The sequence below is a fragment of the Triticum aestivum genome, chromosome 6D (genome assembly GCF_018294505.1).
Source record: "Triticum aestivum cultivar Chinese Spring chromosome 6D, IWGSC CS RefSeq v2.1, whole genome shotgun sequence".
Lineage (NCBI taxonomy): Eukaryota > Viridiplantae > Streptophyta > Magnoliopsida > Poales > Poaceae > Triticum > Triticum aestivum.
Window position 1 is genome coordinate 140,107,883 of NC_057811.1, and position 14,537 is coordinate 140,122,419.

Here is a 14,537-nt window from a genome sequence, read left to right on the forward strand (position 1 = left end):
GGTTGGTGCCACGAACCGGTACCAATGCACCCCTTTAGTCCCGGTTGGTGGCACCAACCGGGACCAAAGGCCTCTTGTTGCCCGCGTCGCGGCCAAAAGTTTAGTCCCACCTCGCTAGTTGAGAAGGGCTCGGAGTGGTTTATAAGCCCCATTGCGGCTGCTGTCTCGAACTCCTCTCTATAGCAGGCTTCTGGGCCTAACTTTGGCGCGCTGCCCGTTGAGCCCTCTAGCCCTTCTGGGCCTGTATTTGCAAACCCGAGGGTTGGAGGGCCCAGCGGACAGCGCCCCAACAATTTTTTTTGCTGTATTTAGTTTTTTTATTTTCTTTTCTGCTTTATTTATTTTGTTTTGTTTCTACTTACAACCAAAAACTTATTTATTTTATTTTATTTTGTTTCTAATTACTTATTTATTTTACTTTATGATAATTCTTTTTGCTATTAAAGTTTCTATCAAAAAAAGTTCTTTATGAAAATTCTTTTTGCTGTATTTAGTTTTTTTTGTTTTCTTTTTTGCTTTATTTATTTTGTTTTGTTTCTACTTACAACAAAAAACTTATTTATTTTATTTTATTTTGTTTCTAATTACTTATTTATTTTACTTTATGATAATTCTTTTTGCTATTAACGTTTCTATCAAAAAAAGTTCTTTATGAAAATTCTTTTTGCTTTTAATGATTTTGAACAGAAAATACTTCGATAATTTTAGTTGCATCAATTTTATATGATTTTAGTTTCAATAACACTAGAGGTTTCTTATAATGTTTTGAACAGAAAATACTTTGTTAATTTTAGTTTCATAAATTTTATTAAAGTTTATTTTATTTTGTCGGAACACAAGAAGTCCGGAGTTGTAGTATGTTATTAAAAATGAAAAAGAGGCGCAATGCTCGTTGATTTGCTTCAAGCCTTTCGGAATAGTGTAGACTGCACTGCACATAGCTCCATGCAGTCTACCTTATTCCTCAAGGCTTGAAGCTAAGGAACGTGAGCATTGCGCCTCTTCTTCATCGTCTCTGCACTCAGGGCTTATAAACCGCTCCTAGTGCCTCTCAGCTAGCGAGGTGGGACTAAAAAACTGCTTAGTAAGAAACTCTAGTACCGGTTCGTGCCACGAACCGATACTAAAGGTGCTCGTGGGGCCACAGCCTCATTAGTACCGGTTCGTGGCACCAACCGGGACCAAAGGGTGGAATTGGTCCCGGTTCGTGCAACCAACCAGGACCAATGGCCTTGCACAGCGGCGTGGTGGTGAGTTTAGTCCCACCTCGCTAGCTGAGAGAGAGCTGCACCTGTTTATAAGGTGCGGTGCGCCTGAGCTGTCGAGCTCCTCTCTAAAGCAGGCTTACGGGCCTAACCTCTCTGTACATGCCTGTGGGCCTACTGGGCCTTCTGCGGGCCTGAATCCTGGCCCATGGATGGATTTCTAATCATATTCAGGCCGTGGTGGCCGAGTAGGTGGCATAATTTTTAATTTTTGGCATGTTATTTTTCATGCATTTACTAATTATTTTGAGCTATAAGACCCTAAAATTGAAAAGCATTTCAAATGAACTCTGAAAAGGTTGAAAGTTGGCATGGTATCATCATTTCATCCACATAGAATGTGCAAGAAAGTTGAGAGGGTTACGGCAAAAACTAGATGCACTTCGTGTACAAAACAGACAATGGTATCATACTCGTCTGTTACAAAGTTGGCATGGTATCATCATAATAGTTGCGGGAGAAAGTCTTCACTTTTTCTTCGCTTGTGTCATTTGCTTATTGCGCCGTAACCATGGATAATCTTCATCGTTTATCAGGATGCTTGGGTCAGCCTTGACTTTGAAGGGAGGAATTTCATGAAACTTTTCATAATCTTCAGACATGTCTGTCTTGCCCTCCACTCCTACAATGTCCCTTTTTCCTGAAAGAACTATGTGGCGCTTTGGCTCATCGTATGATGTATTCGCTTCCTTATCTTTTCTTTTTCTCGGTCTGGTAGACATGTCCTTCACATAGATAACCTGTGCCACATCATTGGCTAGGACGAACGGTTCGTCAGTGTACCCAAGATTGTTCAGATCCACTGTTGTCATTCCGTACTGTGGGTCTACCTGTACCCCGCCTCCTGACAGATTGACCCATTTGCACTTAAACAAAGGGACCTTAAAATCATGTCCGTAGTCAAGTTCCCATATGTCCATTATGTAACCATAATATGTGTCCTTTCCCCTCTCGGTTGCTGCATCAAAGCGAACACCGCTGTTTTGGTTGGTGCTCTTTTGATCTTGGGCGATCGTGTAAAATGTATTCCCATTTATCTCGTATCCTTTGTAAGTCAATACAGTCGAAGATGGTCCCCTGGACAACGAGTACAACTCATCACAAACAGAGGTGTCACCTCTGAGACGTGTTTCCAACCAACTGCTGAAAGTCCTGATGTGTTCACATGTAATCCAGTTGTCACACTGCTCCGGGTGTTTGGAGCGGAGACTGTTCTTGTGTTCATCGACATACGGGGTCACCAAGGTAGAGTTCTGTAGAACTGTGTAGTGTGCTTGAGACCAAGAATATCCGTCCCTGCATATTATTGAGTCCCCTCCAAGCGTGCCTTTTCCAGTCAGTCTCCCCTCATACCGCGATTTAGGGAGACCTATCTTCTTAAGGCCAGGAATGAAGTCAACACAAAACCCAATGACATCCTCTGTTTGATGGCCCATGGAGATGCTTCCTTCTGGCCTAGCGCGGTTACGGACATATTTCTTTAGGACTCCCATGAACCTCTCAAAGGGGAACATATTGTGTAGAAATACGGGCCCCAGAATGACAATCTCGTCGACTAGATGAACTAGGACGTGCGTCATAATATTGAAGAAGGATGGTGGGAACACCAGCTCGAAACTGACAAGACATTGCGCCACATCACTCCTTAGCCTTGGTATGATTTCTGGATCGATCACCTTCTGAGAGATTGCATTGAGGAATGCACATAGCTTCACAATGGCTAATCGGACATTTTCCGGTAGAAGCCCCCTCAATGCAACCGGAAGCAGTTGCGTCATAATCACGTGGCAGTCATGAGACTTTAGGTTCTGGAACTTTTTCTCTGGCATATTTATTATTCCCTTTATATTCGACGAGAAGCCAGTCGGGACCTTCATACTGAGCAGGCATTCAAAGAAGATTTCTTTCTCTTCTTTCGTAAGAGCGTAGCTGGCAGGACCTTCATACTGCTTCGGAGGCATGCCATCTTTTTCGTGCAAACGTTGCAGGTCCTCCCGTGCCTCAGGTGTATCTTTTGTCTTCCCATACACGCCCAAGAAGCCTAGCAGGTTCACGCAAAGGTTCTTCGTCACGTGCATCACGTTGATTGAAGAGCGGACATCTAGCTCTTTCCAGTAGGGTAGGTCCCAAAATATAGATTTCTTCTTCCACATGGGTGTGTGTCCCTCAGCGTCATTCGGAACAGCTAGTCCGCCGGGACCCTTTCCAAAGATTACGTGTAAATCATTGACCATAGCAAGTACGTGATCACCGGTACGCATGGCGGGCTTCTTCCGGTGATCTGCCTCGCCTTTGAAATGCTTGCCTTTCTTTCGACATTGATGGTTGGTCGGAAGAAATCCACGATGGCCCAGGTACACATTCTTCCTGCATTTGTCCAGGTATATACTTTCAGTGTCATCTAAACAGTGCATGCATGCGTGGTATCCCTTGTTTGTCTGTCCTGAAAGGTTACTGAGAGCGGGCCAATCGTTGATGGTTACAAACAGCAACGCGTGCAGGTTAAATTCCTCCTGTTTGTGCTCATCCCACGTACGTACACCGTTTCCATTCCACAGCTGTAAAAGTTCTTCAACTAATGGCCTTAGGTACACATCAATGTCGTTGCCGGGTTGCTTAGGGCCTTGGATGAGAACTGGCATCATAATGAACTTCCGCTTCATGCACATCCAAGGAGGAAGGTTATACATACATAGAGTCACGGGCCAGGTGTTGTGATTGCTGCTCTGCTCCCCGAAAGGATTAATGCCATCCGTGCTTAAACCAAACCATACGTTCCTTGGGTCAGCTGCAAACTCAGCCCAGTACTTTCTCTCGATTTTTCTCCACTGCGACCCGTCAGCGGGTGCTCTCAACTTCCCGTCTTTCTTACGGTCCTCACTGTGCCATCGCATCAACTTGGCATGCTCTTCGTTTCTGAACAGACGTTTCAACCGTGGTATTATAGGAGCATACCACATCACCTTCGCAGGAACCCTCTTCCTGGGGGGCTCGCCGTCAACATCACCAGGGTCATCTCGTCTGATCATATACCGCAATGCACCGCATACCGGGCATGCGTTCAGATCCTTGTACGCACCGCGGTAGAGGATGCAGTCATTAGGGCATGCATGTATCTTCTGCACCTCCAATCCTAGAGGGCATACGACCTTCTTTGCTGCGTATGTACTGTCGGGCAATTCGTTATCCTTTGGAAGCTTCTTCTTCAATATTTTCAATAGCTTCTCAAATCCTTTGTCAGGCACAGCATTCTCTGCCTTCCACTGCAGCAATTCCAGTACGGTACCGAGCTTTGTGTTGCCATCTTCGCAATTGGGGTACAACCCTTTTTTGTGATCCTCTAACATGCGATCGAACTTCAGCTTCTCCTTTTGACTTTTGCATTGCGTCCTTGCATCGACAATGACCCGGCGGAGATCATCATCATCGGGCACTGGTTCCTCTTGATCTTCAGCAGCTTCCCCCCTTGCAGCATCATTGGGCACATCGTCTGGTTCCTCTTGATCTTCAGCAGCTTCCCCCGTTGTAGCATCACCGTATTCAGGGGGCACATAGTTGTCATCGTCCTCTTCTTCTTCGTCGTCTTCCATCATAACCCCTATTTCTCCGTGCCTCGTCCAAACATTATAGTGTGGCATGAAACCCTTGTAAAGCAGGTGGGTGTGAAGGATTTTCCGGTTAGAGTAAGACTTCGTATTCCCACATATAGGGCATGGACAACACATAAAACCATTCTGCTTGTTTGCCTCAGCCACTTCGAGAAAATCATGCACGCCCTTAATGTACTCGGAGGTGTGTCTGTCACCTTACATCCATTGCCGGTTCATCTGCGTGCATTATATATAATTAAGTGTGTCAAAAACCATTACAGAACATCATGAATAGATAATTAAGTGACCAAATTAATAGAAGTTCATCATCACATTAAAACCAAAGTACATACATAGTTCTCATCTAACAACATATATATAGCTCTCCAGAGCATCTAATTAATTAAACCATACATTGAAACTATGTAAAACATTTCAATGTGAAAACAAATGCGATCATAATCGCAACCAAGGTAACAATTGATCCAACGGCATAATGATACCAAGCCTCGGTATGAATGGCATATTTTCTAATCTTTCTAATCTTCAAGCGCATTGCATCCATCTTGATCTTGTGATCATCGACGACATCCGCAACATGCAACTCCAATATCATCTTCTCCTCCTCAATTTTTTTAATTTTTTTCTTCAAGTAATTGTTTTCTTCTTCAACTAAATTTAACCTCTCGACAATAGGGTCGCTTAGAATTTCCGGTTCAACCACCTCCTAGATAAATAAAATCTATGTCACGTTGGTCGGTATATTTGTCATAAACAATAAATAAACCAAATAGTTATAAAAAGATAATATATACCACATCCGAATCATAGACAGGACGAGGGCCGACGGGGGCGGATACCAAAACCATCGCACTATGTAATAAGAAGGAATAATAAAAGTAACAAAATTAGACAAGTAACTATCTAAAGTAAGAATTTTTTTCCTTTCAGAAAGAAGATAAGAACAAGAGGCTCACCACGGTGGTGCTGGCGACGAGATCGACGCGGGCGATCGACGGCGGTGAAGACGGGGATGGGACGTGACGGACCGCTAAACCTAGACAAATCTCGGGGAAAATGGAGCTCGGAGGTCGAGTTTCGAGAGGAGAAAGATTAACTAGTGTGGCTCAGACATTTCATCGAACACCTCATGTGCATAGGAGGTGAGCTAGAGCACCCAAATGCCCTCCCCTCGCCGGCCAGAAAAAAAAGAGCACTGTGGAGTGCTCTGCTGTGGCGATGGGGTATATATAGGGAACTCTTTGGTCCCGGTTCGTAGCACCAACCGGGACTAAAGGCCTTTGGTCCCGGTTGGTGCCACGAACCGGGACCAATGACACCCTTTAGTCCCGGTTGGTGGCACCAACCGGAACCAAAGGCCTTGTGCTGCCCCGCGTCAAAAGTATAGTCCCACCTCGCTAGTTGAGAGGGCTCGAGAGTGGTTTATAAGCGCTGCTGCGCCCACCCTCTCGAGCTCCTCTCAACTGCAGGCTTTCGGGCCTAACCGTTCTCTTTGCCTGTGGGGCCTACTGGGCCTTCTGCGGGCCTGAATCCTGGCCCACGGATGGGTTTCAAGTCGTATTCAGGCCGTGGTGGCCCAGTAGGTGGCATAATTTTTTTCTTTGTTTTTTGTTTTCTCTTTTGCTTTATTTGTTTTGTTTTGTTTCTACTTACAACAAAAAACTTATTTATTTTATTTCTAATTACTTATGTATTTTACTTTAATTATTTTATTTTTATTTATTTTACTGCTGCTATTTTTATTTATTTTACTGCTGCTATTTTTATTTAGTTTATTAAGGTTTATTTATTTTAGTTACTATAGTTTATTTTATTAAGGTTTATTATTTTTATTTATTTTATTTACTATAAAAAAATGAACATAGATGCGCTTATAGAGGAAATTCAACCTAAATTCATAATAAATTTCTATGAAATTTACTGTGAATTTAGGTCAAATTCCCTGTATAAGGGCATCTATTTTCACTTTAAGAGGAGCTCAACAAGGCAGAGAGGGACGGGCTTATAAACTGGTGTGAGCGCCCTTCGGTTGGCGAGGTGGGACTAAACACTGGCCGCAACTAGGACCAGCCCTTTAGTCCCGGTTTGTGGTATGAACCGGGACTAAAGGGTGGTGGGCCAGGAGCGTGGCCCATTGGTCCCGGTTTGTCCCACCAACCGGGACCAAAGGGTCCGAACGAACCAGGACCAATGCCCCCACGAGGCCCGGCAGGCCCCTGGCCGTACGAACCGGGACCAATGCTCATATTGCCCTATGACCAAAGCTCAGTTTTCTAGTAGTGGGTACTGGACGGCGAACATACATACTTCCTCCGTTCCGAAATATAAGTCTTTTTAAACATTTCAAATGGTCTATAACATACGGATGTATGTAGACATATTTTAAAGTGAAATCTCTAGAAAAAACTTATATTTTGAAACGGAGGGAGTACGTACGTTTTTATATGTACACATCCCATCGCTGCATGCATGCACGAGGCCGGCCACGATCCCTGGCCTGCCATGCACGTTACCACCGCAGGCGGCCCATGTGTACGCAGGCCTTAGCGGGCGCCACGCGTATATATATCTGAAGCCACGCACGACGTACTACGTTGATTAGCATTGTGGTACCTCATTCTCGAAAAAAAGAAGCATTGTGGTATGGTACCTCGTACTATTGAGATCTGATCCTGCAAAGTTTGATTGGTACAGCGTACGCAAATGATCCGTCGACATGTATTGCATTTGCATGCATGCAGGAAAACATAAAATAACCGGTTTGGTGTTTGACCTGGTCGTGACAGCGACCTAGCTAGTGCGGATCAAGAGCTAGCTAGCAACCAAAGAGCACCAAGTTATGTTCGGCAGCATGCATGCATGCACGTACGTAGATGCGGCCAGAGCCAGGGTCCAGGGGTGTGTGGTGGTGCACGGATTGGACCAGGAGCCATGAGCTTGTGTCGGCCGGGATGCATGGACGACCCGAGTCGAGTCGATCGACCCGGCCGGACGCATGATGCCTGGAGGAGCCGTGCCATGCCATGGCACGCCATATGTACGTGCATGGTCCTGGTCCGGCGTACGTGTGACTCGGGAGACCACAGGCACGTACGGATCCACCGAGCCAGACTGCCGGGGAAGCCCACCAAAATCTAAAAACCGCTCCGATGCGCCACCTTTGTAGTCAGATCCCCCGTCCATTCTCGCATGCAATACCTCCTTGGTGTTCCTACTCCTTGCAAGCCATTTGCAAGAAAGTTAAGACATGGATGTGCATGCATGGATGCGTAAATTTTTATTGAAACAATATCGCAACGTGAGAAATAGTGGAGTGACCCACTTTTCGGCGACACAAGTCAGAGGAGCTCACTGATCTAGGGCTGCATACTCCGACTTGGGATGATGGGGGAGCTTTTTCTGCATACAACTGCACCTCATGTCTCCTTGCCATGGCCACATCTCCTCTATCTATAGATCTACGGACGTGTGCTCTTGCCCGTATCCTAAGATTCCTAGCCACCGAGTTAACGGGGCAAAAGGCAACAATTCAAATTCTCCATTATTGTGCTGTGCACATGAGCTGGCGCCAAAACTATGTTGAGTCTCATCAAACTATGGCCACTATTGCATGCCTTTGTACCGCCTAGGAGTATACTGTGCCTCTCCGGTCCAAACAACGGGGGATCAATGTGGCCCAGCTCCCGGGTCGACATGTGACTTGGCAAGTCGATTCATGTGTAGCAATGCACCCACAAAAGCTCCTGTTCCACAACATGATACATTGTTTCACCACTTTACAGTTGTGACCCTCCGAGGGCTTTTGCTTTCGCCGTGCCAATGTATTCGCGGACGACAAATTACAGTTGTTCGCGCAACTGTTGGATCGGTCGGTGTACTTGCACGCCATCGCACGTGCGAGGAGCACATACGTGTCGGGCTTTCTGGAACACCGTTCACAGTCGTACAATAGGGGTGGTCGTGCCGACAAGTAGCTGGAATGTGCGGATATGCTACATGCATTGTTCCCTCTGCATGTCACGACAAATGGTACTAATATGAACAAAAGGATCTCGAATATGAAGTTTGTATACACTGGTTCCTTGTCAATAGGAGTTTTTTTTGTCGTTTATGGCGACACCGGCACTAGCTATCTAGCCAAACGAGAGACGTTCTATATATATACAAACGAGGGTCAAGGACATACAAATGGGTTCAATTCTCACCATGCCCTTGTCAAATCGGGGCACGTAATCGTCCGAAGTGAATATTTTTGTAAGCATTAATATTTTAAAATATGCACAACCTTGTATACTAACTCTAAGAAGAGAAGCACAATAATGTGTTTATATGCTCTATCATGCTGGAATTTTGGAATCGCCTTCCAACTTCAAGACGCGGCTTTGCTACAACTACGGATGTTTTACACGACTTTTAGAGGCAAGGCTGAGGTGGGCTGTTTTAATTGGTGATTAGATGAGGCGGGCCCCACCCTGAAAATCAGGGTGGAGAGAAGGGTTGGTCGGTAACTTCCTGTAAACACAATCCGTACGTTTAGCATTTTTGCTTCAAGACGTGTTAGGTCAACGAGTTCAAATTGGCGGTAAGTTTTCGCACGCAAAGATTAATAAGCACGTCCCCACATGTCCACTCCCTTGGTCCCACCTGTTAGTTGCCACTGTTTTGTGTGTGTATTTTGCGGCTGCGCTCTTGCTTGCATGGTACAGGAAGCAACAAAGTGGTCTTTGGACATTATGTTTCCTATTTCTTTGCCAATCCTGGAGAAGCAGCGATAACTAGCAATAACCAACCCCAAGGAGGGAGGCCCAGCTAGAATGATTGATGTGTTGCAACACTACCTTCTCCTCCTCCACCACCACCTCTTGAAGCCTGCGGAATCTATCTATCCAGCAAGTGTAAGACGATGAGCAGACAAACACGCAACCCCCCCTCCTGTCCCGTCCATCCATCCTGCTCCGTTGGTGGCCTCATCAGTCCATCGTCTTTCTCCCTCCTCCTACGCTCTCATGCATGTCAGCTTTACCACATGCAGCGACCTCTACCCTAGTAATAATAATTTTTTAACGGGATACCCTGGTAATAATAATTACCCACACATGCCAGCATCAACACTGAAGGATTCTGTTTATTTAAAAAAATAAAAAGAGACTGCAGTTCTGAAGAAAATTTGCACACGTCTAACCAAATGAACTTCTTGATTTGTATTTTAGTATATGAATTTGGTGTGAGGACGTGTGTGAGCCCCAAGGGAAACAGGCCCCTGCAGCCTTTCCCAAGCGCATTGTTCGTTCAGATCGAGGACCACCGGCCACAATCCACAAGGTGATACGCCCGCGCAAGCGCAACGGCGTAGCAAGCATTGGCCGGCCCCTGCCTGCCGTGCCTGGACCATCCCAAACTGGCGCCGGTTCTTGGAGCAGTGCACGACCATGTCTCCCCTGCCCCATGCACTTTACGCTCACCACCTACACAAACTCACACGAAATAACGTGTGATCGATGCAGCAGAATCCGTGACCCAGGATCGCACGGTTGGTCGTCTTTCTTTTGAAATGAAATCACAACAACTACGCCTCAGGCCCCAGCCATCATAATTGAGGTGCCATTGCTTAGTTTTTTGTTTGTTTGTTTGAGGCAATAATGTCACTGCTCAGTTAGTGACGGTGCAGAGAAAGGCCCAATGATGGGAGGAGAAAAGCTGGGGGGAACAAAACAAAAGGCCGGGGTCCATCCACGACGAGGCGCAACGGGCTGGGTGGGGCTCCGATGGACGGACTTGAGTGAGGCTGCAGGGAAACGGGAGGCAGCGCCGGCACCGTCTCCCAGTCCAGGCCCGGGAGGATTCAGAACCCCCACCGCTCCACTATCATTGTACCGTCGCTTTGACCGCTGGTCTCCTCCCTTCCCTTCGCCCCATCATTCGTCGCCGTCCAGCCACCTCCCTCCCTCCCTTTCTCTGGACTGATGGCCCGCCGGAGTTTTGCCGACGCATCTGGGCGATGCATGCAGCCCATCCAAGTTCATGTTTGTAATCACATCGCCTTGAATTCAGTCCATGACAACTTTGCAGTTATGATTTTTTTTTTCAAAATCCGTAGTGATGATAACACGCCAAGAAAGAGTGTAAGAAACAACTTTTTTTAGCAACAGAAACACTTATATTTTGGGCCCTAAATTGCACAAACTAATAAGGCCCAGTTAACATGAATTGGCCCAACCAACCAACCATTTACACAGCCTGGCCCTGAAATTGGCCCAGGTAAGATGGACGCCGCAGCGTTAGCTGTGTCTGCCTCAGCGATTTACGGCTCCATTATTCATCTGCACCGATGTTTCATGATCCGGTGACTCTCAGCAGCTGCTTGCTGCTTGCTAGCTTCATGACGAAGAATAAGGGGTGACGCCAAGGAACGGTTCAAGCGCTGCCAGATGATGTCTCAGGAAGGTGTATACGGACTCAGTGCTCACCGCCACTATCCGAGCGACCATGCCAGTCCCCTGCAGCAACCAAAAAGCACATGTTGTCACGTGTTCTGTCGAGCCAAGCACGCGCAATTAGCTGTGGTTCTAATACTTCAGGAAGAAAGGAGCGGCAGCTAACCATGCGACTGAATGGGCTGCAAGAGGCAACGAGTGGGGGGCTCTGGGGGTGTAGGGCCTGTGGCCTTGCGGCATAGCGGCCTCCACCGGAGGTGGGAGGATGCAGTTGTACAGACATCATGTTCTTTACTTCGTCTTGCATCTGATCTTGTATGTGCTTCAACTTTGGCCTGCAAAGGGAATCCTGAGCAACATGGTTCACATTCAGGCAGCCAGGCTCCCAGTAGGGACATGTTCCACAATTTCACAGGATCCAAAAAAACTGACAGAACATGATTACTGAGAACTAGTACATTTATGTTTCTTTAGAAGAGCATTAGCAAATTTTATGTTAACTTGGAGTACCAATAGCCTTGACTTGACCTACTAGGAACCAGGTGCAGCTCTACAGTGTAACAATTGCCAAACACTAAGTCAGGGAACCTCTGGCCCAGTAGAAAAAGAAACGACAAGCAAAAGGACATCTGTTGTATGCTATACTGTTAGTTTTTGTATCAGATCACAATGATGACTGGAGAAGAAAGTAGTGCTCATTGGCTGAACTGATATATGCATAATTGTACATTCATGCCTTTCAGTGCAGCCTCCAACTGACTCTTGCCTAATACTTTGTTAAACTTAACTAGGCAGTTCACAAGCTATTCTTCTAATTGTCATATCTGTAGAGGTCAAATAGAAATATACGTATCACTGCCTGATGAACTTACCCCAATAATACAACCATCGCAACGACGTTATATTCCTGCATCCGCTCAGCAATAGTACAATCTGAGCCCTGTTCCAATAGAACCTGTTCAGGCATGAAAAGGTATCATTGCATGATGTTGAGGTTAAGTAACGATTCAAACGGAGATGAATATAACTTAATCTGGCACATGCAAGGAGAAAGGCACAAGTTCACACCGAGTCAATAAACAGAGGCTGATACTCTTCCAAAAGAATGTGGTTAACACTCTTGTAGGAATTGAAGTCCCATTTTTCTCCACTCTCATACCGGCCACTTGTAAACCAATCTACAATGACCAAGTTTGAATCCCCAGATACGTGAAACACTTGCTTCTGGTAATATCGAGCGGTTGAGAAGCAGGTTACAGGATCTGGAATAACTGCAAGCAGTGCATCTTTTCCAACTGTTGCCTACTGCATGTAACAAATTATTGTTATATTTGTAAGAATTGAAGCAGTCACCTTAGAAATTGAGGGCCAAGATGTATCAATTTCCTTATAAAGAAACATTACCTCTAGTACCTGCTCAGAACATTTTGAACCCACAGCCTTGTAAACCTACACATGTACTTGGCGATTAGGAAACAAACAGAGACTTGCTGGGGAATTAGCTTTTAAAGTTCAAAATTGGCAACTGCTAACCATACCAAGAACTGAAGCATTTCGCAAACTGCTAACCATACCAAGAATTTTTTGTTAATTTGTCTTGTAAACAGTAGCCAGTTTCCTACATTGATAAATAACTTAACACCACGAAGTTATACATACTTCTTTGCGGGGAAGCCCGAGCACGACGGCTCGCTCATGGATTGGTGGCTGCGCGCAAAGGAATTGACACCGCCAGCACTTCGCAAGGCGTTCAAATCTGTGGCGCTCTTGGTACCGTGGATGGTTTGGAAGCATAGGAACGCGTGTGTTTTCGACCATGTGAGGCCTTCGCTGAATGAGCTGGTAGACAGGATTAAAGACGAGACCCGATGTTGGGCAAAGGCCGGAGCTCAAGGGCTCAGGGTCGTTTTGCCACCATCCTGGGATGTCCACTGAGGCCCTCTTGGCTGTGTAAAACTACCTCCTAGGAGGATGTAAATTCCCATTTCTTTCCAATGCAATGAAACGCAAAAGCCATTTGCGTTTTCTCGAAAAAAAGTTATACGAAGTACTACTACTGCATATTAAGATGTGCATTGCCGGGCATCGCCTACTGCGCCTGACGAATCTACCGAGTCTTCAGTTCAGTTGACAACCTGAAATAAAACAAGTAGAATTACCTTGGTGGAGGCCTGCGTCGTCATCGCCGCCGTGCACCCGTCACCGACTGTCACCGCGCAGGAGATCTTATCCCCCTGCATGAACAGAACGCATTCTCAGGGAAGAGCCAGCACTTGGCTCCCCTCCTGTCTGCAGGTGCCAATTGGTCTACCGAGAAGAGGATAATGGAATCGGAGAGAAGGCTCACGGAGACGATGCCACCGCCATAGGTGAGGACGTAGAGCCAGACGGCGCCGGAGGAGGCGGGGCCCACCTGCCACATGGTGAAGTTAGTAGCGCGAGCCAATCTACCTCCTCTCTGAGCGAGCGAGCGGCAGAGGAGGTAGGTACCTTGGAGGGGACGATGATCTTGAGCGGATACTTGGCGAAGCACCGGGTGACCGCCGACCTTCCCCTCACCTTCTCCACCCGCACCACGCCCGTCGGCGTCGGCGTCGGCGTCGCCTCGGCCGCCGTCGCCGGCCCTCCGTCGGCGACCGCCACCAATTCCATTCCCCAGGCAGAGGCCCTGTCAGACGAGTCAACCCACAAAATCGAAGTTTGGGCCGTTGAGGGAGCAGGTTTGTAGCGTCTCGCCTCAGGCCTTGCTACTAATAGGCCGACCCAAGTTGCTTCCTCCAGCTAAGTTTTTTCTATGTTTTTGTATTCATTCCTTTTTTTCGTATTTTTGAAAACGTTCTCCGTACATATATTTCAAAACTTAAATTTACTATATAAAAGTATAAAACCATGAATTTGATTTTTTTAATGCGGTGTTAAAAAATTGTTAGCATAATTTCAGAAAATGTTGATAGCATTCCAGAAAAGATTGCAACATTAAAAAAATGTTCACGTGTTTAAAAACATTATATGTGGAATTTTAAACAAATGAGTATTCAATTTAAAACAAGTTAGTATAATTCAAAAAATACAAGCATACAATTAATAAAATGTAGGTTAATATTAGAAAATATCACACATTTATATTCCCAACCCATTTAAAATTTTATACAATGTGCACAAAAAGTCCGCGTAGTTTAAAGGAAGTGTTTCGTACGATTGAGAAAAAAAATGTTTCAATGTGTATT

The 14,537-nt window shown here is 45.9% G+C and overlaps 1 protein-coding gene across 1 annotated transcript; it reads right to left on the reverse strand.

The window, feature by feature from the left end:
* Positions 1-10,997: 10,997 nt before the first annotated feature.
* Positions 10,998-14,015, reverse strand: LOC123141353 (urease accessory protein D). Its single transcript, XM_044560525.1, has 8 exons — positions 13,801-14,015; positions 13,658-13,723; positions 13,470-13,544; positions 12,715-12,759; positions 12,379-12,612; positions 12,183-12,265; positions 11,477-11,645; positions 10,998-11,373 (listed from the first exon to the last, which is right to left on the reverse strand). The coding sequence occupies exons 1-8, from the start codon at positions 13,960-13,962 to the stop codon at positions 11,254-11,256; spliced, it is 954 nt and encodes a 317-aa protein (XP_044416460.1). The 5' UTR covers positions 13,963-14,015; the 3' UTR covers positions 10,998-11,253.
* Between the last annotated feature and the right edge of the window lie 522 nt (positions 14,016-14,537).